This window comes from Lissotriton helveticus, chromosome 7 (assembly GCF_964261635.1).
Source record: "Lissotriton helveticus chromosome 7, aLisHel1.1, whole genome shotgun sequence".
NCBI lineage: Eukaryota > Metazoa > Chordata > Amphibia > Caudata > Salamandridae > Lissotriton > Lissotriton helveticus.
The window spans coordinates 660953329-660968488 of NC_136068.1; the positions used below are offsets into that span (position 1 = coordinate 660953329).

Sequence of the window (15160 nt, forward strand, 5' to 3'; positions counted from 1 at the left end):
TATTGACTGAGTACGGGCTAGTGTGCTTCTCCCAGAGCACTGCTTTATGTTTGGACAGAGTAACACTGGAATTAAAGAACAGTAGTTGCACAAGGCGAGGAGGTAAGTTGAGCACTGATTTGAAGAGCACTGACCTCTTTCTGGTGAGGGGACCTATTTGACAGTGATCTGACACCAGCTGATACCTTGTTAGACAGTAAGAGGGTGGGAGCTCACTGCCTACAATCCCAGCACTCACTTCACCCTAATGCATCATGGCATCATTTTAAGGTGCTGTTAACTGAAGAAGTATTATGTGGTTATCAGAACAGATAGAACTGTCTCGAGAAGTAGGCTAATACCAGATGCCAAGCAATCGGTCTTTGTCCAAGAAAAAGCTAAATGCTGTCAATCTCAAAGTAGACTCCTCTCAAAAACAATTGTTTTTTGAATATCTAATCAAAGTGTAAATTGTTGGCTACTCCTTTGAAAAAGGAAAGGTGACAGGAATATAGATTCAAAAAGAAAAATTGATGGGCAGAATGCAGAATAATGTCATACATTAACCCCAGTGTAGAGATCTGTGCCTACATCCATCGTTTTTTGCTAACGATGCCATTCCAGTTTGAACACAGCCATATACAAATCAGTCTTAACCCTACGCCCAATGGGAACATTCCAGCCCAAACTGCCATGCCAGGTTCTCCCTGAACTGGAAACAAGCATCATAGGACCGGTTTCAGGGTTTCACCCCTCATCAGCCAGGATAGCTTGACTCTAGTGGCATGGAGAGCACAAGGGCCCACGTCTGGGCATACCCATCCAACTCTGGGTTACAAATGCAAAAAGAACAATTGATGGACAGAATGCAGAACAATGTCACCGGTCTTAGGATGCTTGTTTCTGTTCCAGGGAACCTGGCTTGGCAGTTGGTGCTGGACTGTTCCCATGAGGCATAGGGTCAAGATTGATTTGCATATGGTTAGGTCTAAAATGGGGTGGCATGGTAAGCAAAAGAATAATAGATTTAACCCAGATATCTAGAGTGGGGTGAATGTTTTGATGTGTTCTACATTCCGTCCATCAACTGTGTTTCTTTTGCTTTCTCGCACTAAGTGTGCCGGGTATCCCCAGACGTGGGTCCCGGGCTCACTGTGCCACTGGATTCAAGCTATCCTGGCTGATGAGGGGTGAAACCCGAAACCTCTCCTAGAATGCTTCTTTCCAGTCCAGGGTAGACCTGGCTTGGCAGTTCTGGCTGGACGGTTGCCATGAGGCACAGGGTCAAGCCTTATTTTCATATGTTCAGGTCTAAACAGGGGTGGCATGGTGAGCAAAAGAATAATGGGTTTAACCCAGATCTCCTGACTGGGTGTTAAATTTTTTGATTTGTTCTGCATTCTGTCTATCAACTATGTGTCTTTTGCTTTCTCACCCTAAGTGCGTTAGGTATATCCAGACATGGGTCCCGGGCTCACTGTGCCACTGGATATAAACTATCCTGGCTGATGAGGGGTGAAACCCCGAAACCAGCCCTAGGATGCTTGCTTCCGGTCCAGGGAAGGCCTGGCTTGGCAGTTAGGGCTGTTCCAATGAGGCACAAAGTCAAGACTGATTTGCATATGGTCAGGTCTAAATTGGGGTGGCAATGTGAGCAAAAGAATGATAAATTTAACCTATGTCTCTTGACTGGGGATGAATGTTTTGTTTTGTTCTGCATTCCGTCCATCAACTGTGTGTCTTTCTTTCCCAAGGAATATAGACAGGGCATAAGTGTGAGTAATTGTGAACACACAGACTTGGTGTGGAATGCCCAACATGCAGAGCACTGATGTCTGGCATGATGTGAGCTGTTCACCCAATGAATTGTGCAAAGGTACTGTCCGGTGAAGTGACTGCTCACACATTGAAGAGTCCAACCCCACTGGCACTTCCACCCCACAGTATGAGACAGTGCACAGAGAATCCCGATGTAGTGCATGATCTCTGTGACAGGTTCATACAAATTCAAATTACTTGCCAGGCTTTAAAGTAGTTCCAATGCTCCCGTTCTCTATGATTTGCCAATCTACATCTGAATTTGCTTTCATCTTTAAATGGCTCTGTACATGGCTTCGGCAAGTATCAAACATTTTCTTTCCAGCAGCATCAATATTGTTATCTGTTGCATGTTCATTGAATTATTAACAATGTGAAAAGAAAAGTTCTTAAAGAAAGCTACTCAAATAAAACAAAAGTTGAGAAAGTCTGTTAGAAGGCAATGCATTGTCTTACCAAAAAGTCAGCAAGAGAATTCTAAAGATATGTGGGAAACAGGAGAGGATATATGCACATGATTAGTCATTGTATTAATACACATTGCATGCAATAACACAAATACATTAAGACACAAGAATTTCTGTTGGCATTTAAAAACCTCCCACTTCCCCATGTGACAGCCCAGTGCCATTTTACATAGAGGACCCTGCATCTATCTACATCTGCAGTCCCACCACTCTGTATTTCGGATTGCTTAATCTCTGCCTGCCTGTCCATAGTCAATTCACACATGAGGTGCTCTTAAAAGGCAGTCCCCGTTTCCTCCTCTGGCCTCATTAGCTCAATGAGCATGGTGTAGCATCAAGCTCCCATGATACCTCCTGCGCACCAATCTATCCCTGCCTTAAAGTCCCTTTCAGACTGGAGTGAGATTCCCAGCCCTGGAAGTGTGCGGGCATGAGCATTTGGGTCCACCATTGTTCAGAAGTTGCAATGCATAAACTTACCTGTCTGTCATTCTGTAAGCAAGATTGCTGGTCCTCTTTTGTGGTGCCTGCACCCTAAGTGTTGCATTCACCTCTCACTTATGACTTTCTCCTTTGGCATCCCAGGAAAAGACAACAGTCTGTCTTTTTTAGGGGATTATGGCCACCGCAGGACTAGGGGCCATCCATCGTGTTTTTAGGTCGAGCATTCGAGACATCTTGTATATATTTTAGTATATACCTATATGTGTATGTACTTTGTGGGATCTGGAGATCAGCCCTAGGACTTGTCTGCTTCAGCTTATGGACTTTTTTTCTGTTCAACCGCCTCTAACTGTCTTGATAGAAAACGACCAGTAGCGGTCAGTAAAATACCAGGATTGCTTTCTGCTTGTTCAACTGCCTATTTAACTATATTGATGGAAAGCGACCAATAGAGGTCAGTAAAATACCAGAATTGCTTTCTGCTTGTTCAACTGGCTTGATAGAAAATGACCAGCAGAGGCCAGTAAAATACCAGAATCACTTTAGCATTCTCTAGATTCCAGTCCATAGAAATTGTCTTCCATGAGCACCCACAGATAATATTATTTTTTTTAATCTTGTATTTTCAGTGATATGACCAATAAAAATAGAGTTTTGGACTATACCATTTCCTGCTGAAAGGCAATATTTCTCTCCATGTGTTCCCATACCTGGCATGTCACGCAGTTTGGTGCTTACTTCCCCTCCATGTTAAAGAACAGTAGATGTTTGAGCACCCAGGCTAATGTGCTGCATAACTAAATACATATAAGGTCCAAAAGACAATCCCGATTGCATTGCAAATGCTTGTTTCTTCAGCAACTCATTTACACCCTAGTCGAATAACTCCACTATTCCATATTGTGAGTAGTGAAAGTTATGCTGTCTTCCAAAAAACTTTGCAGATTGACCAATTTCAATATACCACACAAACCTGCAGAATAATTAGTGCCCATGATTCATTTTGTCCTGCTAACCTTCATAGATAGATGGATATGATTATTGTGTGATTAATTAAAATTGTTACACATTTCAATCGCAATTATAAGATAAACTTGCAGAGATATGTTTAAACAAAACTATACTGTGTACTGTTCTATAAAAATGGTGCCGTCAATTTTCGTTTCGGTAGTACCTGGTTCAGGTAATTTTTTTATTTGTTTTTATTGGTAAGTTTTGGAAAACATAAAATGTACAAATAGTGTGGCAACATACTTGAGCATGACATAACGGATGGTAAAGACGAACGGAAAATCACATTTCACAGTATTCAAATTATTAAAATACATTTCCGAGGTATGATGATTTGACCCTGGTTGGAAACATAATGAGATCACAGCGGCTTGCAGAAGCTTTATATGCCTTGTTTAGGATATGACAATACACCCATACATTAAATCCATTAAGATACAACACATAACATCGCTAGATGTGGACACACCTAAGAGTCTGGCCTCAAATTTAGCAAGTAAGTTCTGAAGGGATCCCAGAAATCTCGTCGATGGACTGTCGGTAGCACCAGTTTTGCATACTTCCCCGACCATTCCCCACATAGGGCCATGTCCTTCAGCCACTCCCTAGATTTCAGGGCAAGTCTGCTACCCCCATCTCATGTACACTCTACTCAAATATAACCCAGTGTCAGTGAACTTACAAAATGATTTAATAAACTCTTTGACATACCCCAGCAACACCACAGTGGGAGTGAGGAAGCAGGCCTGTCATGTCATCTCGAGTAAGGTAGTTGTAAGGCTTCTTTGATTAATAGAGTACCCAAACAACACCTGGCCTGAATAGAGCTGCTTTGGCTAAGAAAGCACTTTAATTAACATCTGGCTTGAATAGAAGCAACGAAAGGTCATTTATACATCAAACTGGGAACATTAGCATTTAACTCTATGTACTTGAAGTGCCTTTGACATGTAGCACGTTGTTGTTTGTGTTTTTTTTTAGAATACTATAAAGTTCTCCCCTTGCTTTGTGCATGAAATGTTTTTAATATATGTGTATTGATGAGATATTTGTCTTTTTTATAATATTTTATGATTTCTGCTGAATAAAGAATACATGATATTTTTATATTATGCTCTCGGTTTCTACTTGGTGCTGGCGAGTGGCTTATGATTGGATGTGAGCTAGATATTGTTGTATGCTTTATAAGGAGCCCAAAGGGATCTTTTCATTTGACGACAGTTGTAAGGTGAGAACATAAAGGGCCAGATGTAGGTAGGCTTTTACCGGTCGGTAACGGCCGAATTCGGCCGTTACCGACCGGTAAAAGGCATTTGAGATGTAGGGGGCAGAATCGGTAAATTTACCGTTCTGTAAATTTACCGATAGGTAATTTTACAGAATCTGTAAATATACCGGTCGGTAAATTTACTGACCGGTATATTTACAGAATCTGTAAAATCGATATGTAGGTGGGACTCTTATGAGTCCCACAAGGCCTTAGAAATCGGTATTTTACCATCAAATTCAATTTGATGGTGAAATACCGATTCAGGTGTGCATGCAAATGTGCGCATGCACACCTGTGCCATATGACAGGCAGACCTGCCCTTAGGGCAGGTATGCCTGCCATATGGCCCCCGAACCTTTTTTGGGGGTGCTAGAGGGTGTCAAAGTGACACCCCCTGCACCCTTGCCAAAAATCTGTATTTACCGATCGGTAAATACCGACCTGTAATGCCCCATTCATTCCTATGGGCTTCATAGCCCATAGGAATGAATGGAGCATTACAGGTCGGTATTTACCGAATCGGTAAATACCGACTTTTACCGATTCGGTAAATAAACATCTGGATTTCCCTACATCTCCCCCCTTCATATTTACCGACTTTTAAATACCGAATCGGTAAAATTCGGTATTTAAGGGTCGGTAAATATGCTTTACCTACATCTAGCCCAAAGTGTCCACTGTTGGACCCAACCATACTAAAGGAAAGAATCTGTTCCCTCAATACCACACCGCCTGCAAGTAGGGTCAACTTCGGGATAACGTGGTGCAAGATCCATTGGGGAGAGATACATTCTCTGTAGAAACTTATAATCAATTAATCTGTACCTGCCATTGGAGGAGACCTCTTTAGTTTGACGGCGGAAGAACCGCCATTGCTCATCAGTTATATCCTGTCCTAAATTGCCCACACACGCCTGGCGAGTACCGGGAATCCTGTAATCAGACAGTCCATTACCTCTGCATACAATCCTGATATGAGTCTGCATGATGGAGGGTTGGTTAGCAGGATATTCAACATCAGCCACTCCGGGGGCTCTTCTGGGAACAAATCACTGTAATAAGGACATCTAGCATAGTAGCTGGGACATATGTGCAAGAAGTAAATCCACCAGTGTTGCTATGTGTCTTTTTCCCATGGACTGTATAAACCCAGGAAGCTCGTCCAGTTGTAACCCGTGGTACTGTCTAATGGGTAGGTGTTTGGAGTAAGGTAAAGGTATGCTACACAGATCTGCTAATCGATTCTATGCCCGAGCTGTGCACCGCAAAGTGTGACTTTCCTGAGCTGGCCTGTGGAGTTGAGTGTAGCGGACTTTTGGAAGGGGTATAGGAGCCACCAGACCTTCTCGAGAACAACATGGGGGAATGCCTGCAATTATGAAACCAATGGTGGATGAACTGTATTTGTGCCACCAGATAATAATCTTCAAAGTGGGGTGCTGCAAACCCACCATGTCGTTATGGCAGCGGTAGTATGCGCCAACCGATCCTGGTCTGCCTACCCGCCCAAACCAACTTGATCATGAGGGAATGAAGTTGAGTAAAGAAGGCTTTGTTTAGAGGCACCGGAATGTTTTCAAATAGATATAGTAACTTAGGCAGTACACTTATGTTCATTAGAGCTACTCACCCTCCATTAACAAGGGGAGGGTTATCCTCTTGTCGATGTGAGGGTGTAAGGCCTGCATGTACCTTCCATACTTCGTCCTGATTATAGTGGGGATGTCAGCACCACAGAAGATACCTGGGGCCTCATTTATGAGGCTGTGCGTCACTTTTACGCCGCTGGTGCGTCACTTTTTGTGACGCACCAGTGGTGTAAAAAATGCGCCTTGTTGCGCCATATTTACAAAGTGACGCTTCTAAGTAGATGCGTCACTTTCTAAACCCCTGCGCCACATTATACCTGCACCAGGTATAATGTATGCAAGGGGGGCGTATTGACGCAAGAAAGGGTCGTAGAAATGACGCAGTGAAATCTATGAGATTTCACTGCGCCACTTCTAGGACACAAATGCGTCAATTTCTTACGCCTGCCTCACAGCAGGCGTAAGACTGACGCAGGCCCTTTCACATGGGGCTTGCCCCATGTGAAAGGACACATTGCTGGAGTTGCGTCACTTTTGTGACACACTCCAGCAATGTGTCACTTTTGCACCATACAGATACGTCAGAAATACTGACGTATCTGTAACTCCTTGCGACATGATGCGTCATATTATAAATATGACGCATCCAGCATGTCGCAAGGAGGGTGCAATGAAAATTGACGCATCGCTGTTTTCACTCAGCGACGCGTCACTTTTCATAAATGAGGCCCCTAGATATTTAGTCATGTCAGTCTGCCATTGTAGCTGACATTGCATGCCGCAACTGGTTCGGGTATAATGTCAGCTAAATATGAACTCTATCTCTGAACTTCGCCTGTATCAATCTTGTGGTGCTTCGCCCATTGATAGTATGCCCACCAACTTTTCCCCATCATGCAATAAAGTGCTGTTCTCTTGATTCAGTTCTTTCAGGGGGCATTTAATAAAAAAAATCAGGCTGCAAGTCGATTAACTTCTTCCTGCAAGCAGCATTCAATGGCCTTGTACCAACATCTTTTGTTTAGGCTTCGGAAAATCGAAAGTAGCTGGCATCGTCTTTCTGTCTTCAATTTCTAGCAGATGCATACAATGTGACTGAGTGGCACAAAATAATGAATGCACCTTGATTCATGTCTGCTAAGAAAATAGGTTCTAACCCATGAAAAGTCACACTTTTATTTTAGCTTTTTGACCTATGATTTGGACCTCTGCATTACAGTGAGCTATTCCAGTAGAGAAAAAGGTGTTACCTGCTGGGGAAAGGAAATCACTGGAGGCAGGGCCGGCTTCCCGCCCGGACCCCCTCTTCCGGGCCCCCTACCTACGCTCCTTGCCCAGGGCCACCATGAGCCTAGAGCCGGCCCTGCTGGAGGAGAGTCTCCCTTCTGGTATTTACTGTCAAGCTTCCTGGTGACAAAGGATAGCCTGGCTGGATGTGCTATTTCAGGCTTGAGGAAGCTGGCCAACTCACTGAGCAAAAGAGGTAATGGCAGTGTACTTTGTAGGAGATAAGTGCCATGCAGGAAAGACAGAAATCTGTGACCATTTGGTTTGGTCCTTTAAGATTAACTGCTCTGTAGTGTAAACGGGAAACAACCTTTACAACGCAGTCATTACATTGCACTACCTTTCCAACGCAGTCATTACACCGCAACATCCTTTACATCGTATGTCATTACAACGCTGCCATTACATCGCATGTCACTACAACGCATGTCATTACAATGCATGTCACTACAATGCAGGCATTACATCTCAAGTCATTACAGCGCATACCATTACAACACATAGTACCCTTACACTATCTGACACTTACCCTACTACATGTACTGTTGCACTCACTGGAGTTAGAATAGTAATTTTGTACCCCTACAGTATCCAACACTTACCCTACTGTTGCACTGACTGGAGTTAGAATAGTAATTATTACCCCTACATTATCCAACACTTACCTTAAATGCGATGTAATGGTATGTGTTGCAATGGTATATGTTGTAATGGTATGATGTGATGTAATGGAATGCGTTGTAAAGGTGGTTTCTAAAAATGCGATGTAATGGCATGCGATATAAAAGAATGTGTTGTAAAGGATGTTGCGATGTAAAAACAGGATTGTAAAGGCATGCATTGTAAATGTATGCGTTGTAACGTCATACATTCGGTGTAAACTACTTCAAATTCTAGGAAATCCATTAAATCTGTGTAGCGGTTGTGGTGAGGGGTTTTTGAACATTATGCTCATGTGAGCGATTTCCATTTTCCCACTGTTTCCTAGCAGAAGGGAAGAAAAAGGCAAAAAAACTAGTGCGGCTGTTCCTGAGGAGCCATGGCACCCGCACAAGTGGGTTTCCCAACAGTTTTTTTGAGCCTTCCGTGGCATAAATCACCCAGTAGGGAAATGACGCGTGCCCTGTAGTGGGCGTGCAGTAGGAATAGGACACCTGTGTAAAACAGGCTTCTTAGGCTTAAACTTTGTAGGGGCCCTAGGGGAATAAACCTCATATGAGAGGCTCATGGGTGCCATTGAACATCTTTGGAGTAACAAGGTATCTTAAGTGTGGCCAACGTTTTGTTGTTTCTGCAGGAAAATACTTTTTGACTGATGTTTTTGGCTTCCCATAAAATCTATTTGGGCTCTTTACTGAAAGACCTGATGTGAAAGACAGAGCCTGCACGCTTTTCTAAATGATTGAAATGTTAAGTTCAGAAACAGTTGCCCTTCCTTATTTATCATATGGAGTATCTCCAGGCCTGTTGGCTTAGCATCATAATCTCTGAAAAGACAAATGTTGATATTGCTGCCTGTTTCAGGGAATGCTTTGGTTTTCCTGTTTAGGTCCAGCAGGTGCACAATTTGGCAATAGGAACATCACAGATAAAGTCACCAGACTAACTTTTAAGTGATTAGATTTCATTTGTGATACACCTTTGAAGTAGATAAGACTGAGGAGAGGTTTAAATTCTTAATTCAGACAAGAGCATGTTCATATTCTCGTGTACTGTTTTGCAGTTTTTATATTCTGTGCATATGTGTGATTTAATATAGTAAATGTGGCAAGTATTCATTGTAATACTTTTTCATTTCCAAAGTAAGTGCACTGTCGGGACTATATTGAGTGCTATTGGTTGTGCTACTGAGTTCTGAGTTTTCATTTCCCATCACCTCCCTGACGCAGCAGTGAACTTAGGGTCAGATCTATGAGGAAGTGCTGTAGCGTGGCACCGCAAGCCCTTCTGATGCGCCACGCTGCGGCACTTCCGAAGCACCGGGATGCAACATATTTACAAGAATATGTTGCATCTCTGTGCTTTCCTCTTGGCTGGTGCACACACTGCAGCCATGCACCACCAGTACGTCATGAAAAGTGACGTACTGGTGGTGCAGGGAGCTTGTAAATCTGGCCCTTAGTACCTGGAGCATCAAGTGCTGAATCAGTTTGTTTGATGTTGAAATTAGAGTAACAATAATACTGGAATCGACAGACACCAGTTAGTAAGAACCTCAGTTGGTGCGATTGAGCACCAGTAATACCTGGATGCCCTGGGACACCCCGCACCGCCAACACCAGCCCTCACAATGTTTTCCTGCCTATGCAGTACCAAAGAACTATTCAGTTCAGTTCACGAAACTTCATTCGGTATGTATAAAACAACCATAAAAGTATTCAGGAGAAGATACAAAGCAAATCATATTGCGCATAATTTTTGTAGAAAATTAAAAAAGGTAAGATAAAACAACACCCGATAAACATCATGATATCACAATTAATCATGCGAAGGGCGGATAAAAAATATTTAAAAAGATAAGATTTTCATCTAAATTCCACAAGTTCATCACTGTGTCGGTGCGACAACATTTCTATGTATAGTAATCACATTTGTAATAAAAAGTGCAACATTAAGACAGACCTTAATATCATTTCATTCAAACATATATTTTAGAGCAGCAATATGCTATCTGATACCTTGTGCAAGCAAAAGTGGTTTTAAGTAATAGCGTCTAAAACTTGAATAAAAGTCACAAAATAATATAAAGTGCATAGTGCTTTGCTTGCTCTAGCCGTCACATGGACAAGTGGTCATATCTGAGGGATACGTTTTCATGATGGGGAGGGCAACTAAATGATGAGCAAATTCCAATCTAAACCTGACTAATACAAAACGATGCATTAAGTAAGAGGTATAAGTTAAGTAATCTTGGCAGACATCCTTTAACGTAAGTGTTAGATAAAACATGACAGTTGATTTCCTTCTCTCACAGTCCATCGGGGCCTCCCTTTTATAAATCAGAAAGGTTTCTCGGATAGACAGTTTGGGAAGTGATATTATAGTCAGGGACAGGAATCTTAAATAATTTATTATAAAAAATGTTAATATAGCTTAGCCAGGGAATAGTCAGTGCATTATCCATAGACAAGCAATCTAAAATAATTGACTTGGTAAAACTGATCTCGTCTTTGGACCAAATGGAACACCAAAGCAACAGGGGACTGAGTGAGACTATATCTGTAAGATGTTGTAGCCCTGCCTCCCTATGAATAATCTTGGAAGAGGCTGAAGTAGGCAAACAATGTAAGCATTTGATGAACTTATTTTCCTCAATCTGTAGTAGCCCCACTCACCGGCCCCATATGTGGTGATAGAAAAAACCCTGGCCCTATAGATTGCTATAATCTCCTTAATCCGCCGGGAACCCGACTTGCACCTAACATTTACAAATTCTTGAGACCATGAGCCATTGCCTGAAAATATGATACCTAGATAGCAAAAGGTATCAACAGTAACCACTGGGGTATTGTCCATAAAAATGTTTCTACATTTCTTGTTCCTTGCCCCACAAATCATTGTATAGGTTTTGTTTTTATTAACAATAAATTTTCTGGCAGCAATAAAATCCCCAATTAAACGCTGTACCCCACCAGGGTCCTAGCCAATAAGACAGCATCATCTGCACAGAAAAGCACTGGTGGAGAACGCCCAGAAACTAAAGGGGCGTCTGCTTGCACTGCTTGTAAGGTCTTATCCACCCCGTTAATGAACTGGGAGAATAATAAAGGGGCAAGTACACCACCTTGCCGAATAACACATATAACTGCAATGTAGTTAATACATCCACCTCGTGGACCATAGTATACTTTACATGCTAATTTCTCATATAAACTTAACAGAAAGCAAATGATAGGCCTGGCCGCTCCCATAGTGAGAAGAGTTGACCAGAGAATGGTGTTTTCAACTAGATCGAAAGCGCTGCTCAAATCTGCAAAGCAGAGGTACAGTCTACCACCTTTAGCACATGCATATTTACCTATTAATAGGTCCAGATTTATGTATTGCTCTAGCGTCCTCACACCTTTCCTGAAACCAAACTGTACAGGCGAAAGTGTTGACCATGCAAAAGCCCTTTCTTGTAATCTCTTAAGTATGATTTTTCTCATTACTTTTACAGATGAGTCTAAAAGTGAAATTGGGCAATAATTCGTTGGTTCTGATTTATTAACCTTTTTGAAAATTGGGACAATAGTATACATTCCCCATGAAGGCGGAATCACTGTTGTTGAAGCCATATTAAAAACTCTGGTTAAAATTGGGCCCCACAGATCGACAACAATCCTAAAAACATCTACTGGGACTCCGTCTGGACCTGGGGCTTTGCCCCCTTTACTTATCATCAGGGCCCATATGACTTCCTCTATCATCATATCTAGAGGTAAGTGGGACCAAGTCAACTGTTCCTTCCTTATAATATTCTCCATTCATGCAATTGTGAAAACTTCAGATTTCTATGATTATCTTTATTTCCCATGATCAATCATCCCCCTACCTATAGGTACACCTCTACTCTTTGATGCTTCCCCCCTATTTTATCTCCCTGAGATGTGCTTGAGTGAAAACGGAGGATTCTGGATGCAGTATCTTTGCTATTGCATCCTGACTGGGGCCTCCAAAAGGCATTGAAAAACCCTAGGAACAGTCCTTTTCCCTCCTATGCCAAGACTTTGTTTCTCAGACAGATAGTACAATCAAAATACTGCATGGGCCTCCAAAAGGCATTGATAAACACTAGGAACAGTCCTTTTCCCTCCAATGCCAAGACTTTGTTACTTCAAACAAAATAATGCATACATTAAATCAGACGGTATCTTTTTCTCTCATGATGTTGTATGGAACAAAACTCGCTGCAGATTTTTCACACTGTGAAAAAACGATAATATCCCACAGGAAAAACACTTTGTTAAGAGTGCATAAAAGAAAACTTCATATCAGCATCTGCAAGAATGAAAAAGTCTTGTTTGAATGCTTTGACATTAATCTTCATAGTCACTCTTTCTCATATCTTAAAAATGTGTAGCATTCAATCTTGCACCTAATGTCTTCCATGCCTCCTTCCATTCATCCTCTGCTTTGCCATTCACACATTTCCATTTCATTTCCCCCCTCTATCCGTTTAAGTTGACTCTCCAAACTTTCCCTGACATTGCCATTGCTTACCTCTTCTCACTCTCAGATTCCAGCTTCCCATGCTAGTTTTACTGCCTCTCCTCAATCCCTTTTCCGACCAAAGGCCAAAAAAGTATTTTGAGCTAGCTCTCCCAAACTATCCCTGAGAGTGTCACCAGCGCCTCACAGGAGGTAACAGAAAGGGCCTCTCAAGCTAGTTCTTCTAAACTGCCCTTAGATCCCCTTCCCTCCCTTCCCCCTTCTGCTACCCCATCTACAGTGAATGTTGAAAATCTACCTGAAGTAGGTATGCAATCTGCCCCAGTGACCTCTTCACCTGCTCTTTCTTCACCCCTTCCCTTCCAACCACCCCCTTTAATGAAAACACAATTTGTCCTGACCTCTGCTAGACAAAGCAATCTGTGGCTCTACCTCCGACTTCTCCACCTCTTCCTTTTCTACAAATTCCTTTCCTCTGTGGCCTGGCCCTCTCAGCTCTTTTAGATAAAAAATCTCGGTGGTTAACCTCTCTTCACACTTCTTCTCTTTCCATTTGCTTTTCTCCACTAGGTTAGGTCAGGAGTTAGTGTATTAACAATAAACTTGACGCAGTCATAAAGAACAAAGGGCCCGATGTAGGTAGGCAAATACCGGTCGGTAACGGCCGAAATTCGGTAATTCCGGCCGTTACCGACCGGTATTTTGATTTTGTGATGTAGGGGCATGTTAAAATACAGATTTGGTCATTTTACCGATTCGGTAAAATACGACTCTGTAAAATTACCGAATCTGCATTTTGACATGTAGGTAGCACTTAAATCAGTGCTACAGGGGTTTAAGAAGTCGTTATTTACCACCAACTAGAAGTTGGTGGTAAATAATGAAAACCCCTTAAAAAGCATTTTTTTTGCTTTTTAAACAGTGCCATGTTGCAGACATACATGCCCTAAGGGCATGTATGTCTGCAACATGTGCACCCATGCACAATTGAGGGGTGCAAGAGGGTGTCAAAGTGGCACCCTGGCACCCTTCAATGTTTCCCCCTATTACCGAATCGGTATTTACTGATTCGGTAATTGACATTCATTCCTATGGGCCTACAGGTTCGGTAATTACCGAATTCGGTAATTACCGAATCATACCGATTCGGTAATGATATCGGTAAATTTACCGAAATCTCGATTGACAGTTCTTAAATACCGAATCGGTATGATTCGGTATTTAAGAATCGGTAATCTGGGATTACCTACATCGGGCCCTATATGCCTTGGAATCTACTCCCTATGTGCAATCCTCACATTGGTCAGCCCTCCCCATTCCATCACCCACACTGTCAACTACCACTTCTCATCCTCCTTCAATCTACGACATCCCAGAATCGTAGAAACCTTACCTCTGCGCTGAATGACAATATCCTTCAAACATTGTCAAGATCCATGTCAGCTGCAATCCCTTTCCTGAATCTGAGCCCTACACCACCCTATACTGTGCTTACTTTGTTTATTTATATGTTTGTATAGCGCTTGAATCGACTCCCGGAGGAGTATCTCTGCGCTTAAGCGGGCTTTGAGGAGGGTTGAAGACACTAGCATACTTAATAAGTGTGAAACAGAGAGGTCTTTAGCAATTTTCTAAATTTTGTGTGTTCTGGACAGAGTCTAAGGGAGTCAGGGAGATTATTCCAGAGGCGTGGGCCGAGGTAAGAGAGGGCCTTCCCTCCCAATCTTGCCCTCTTAATAATTGGTATTTCGAGAAGATTTTTACTGCTGGAGCGTAGAGCACGTGAAGGAGTATATGGTAGGAATTTGTCCGCCAAGTAGGAGTGGCCCATATTTTGGAGTGCCTTGTGGATAGTACGATTCCGAAAAGGGGGTGGTGATGAACAGAGTGCCTGAATTAAGCAGACCACTCTTACCCAGTCCAAAGATCAGGGCTTGATCCATCACCGTTTTTTAGCTCACTGCACCATCCCAGCTCAGAACTTGGCTATATGCAAATTAGTCTGTTCCTGTCCCAGTGCATGATGGGAACAGGGCAAACCAAACTACCAAGCCAATTCTTGTACTGGGAAGGAAACAAGCTTCCGGGGACCGGTTTCTGCCATTTCAGGCGTCGTCGGCCCGGCTTGCTTGAATCCTGATGGT

The 15160-nt window shown here is 42.5% G+C and overlaps 1 protein-coding gene across 1 annotated transcript in view; it reads right to left on the reverse strand.

The window, feature by feature from the left end:
• Nucleotides 1–2071: 2071 nt before the first annotated feature.
• Nucleotides 2072–15160, reverse strand: part of LOC144769215 (uncharacterized) — a 222402-nt gene continuing 209313 nt past the window's right edge. The window contains exons 11-12 of the mRNA XM_078653256.1: nucleotides 2254–2274; nucleotides 2072–2140 (exon numbers count right to left, since the gene is read on the reverse strand). Coding sequence (XP_078509382.1) covers nucleotides 2072–2140; nucleotides 2254–2274 — 90 coding nt within the window. The remainder of the gene's footprint in view (nucleotides 2141–2253; nucleotides 2275–15160) is intronic.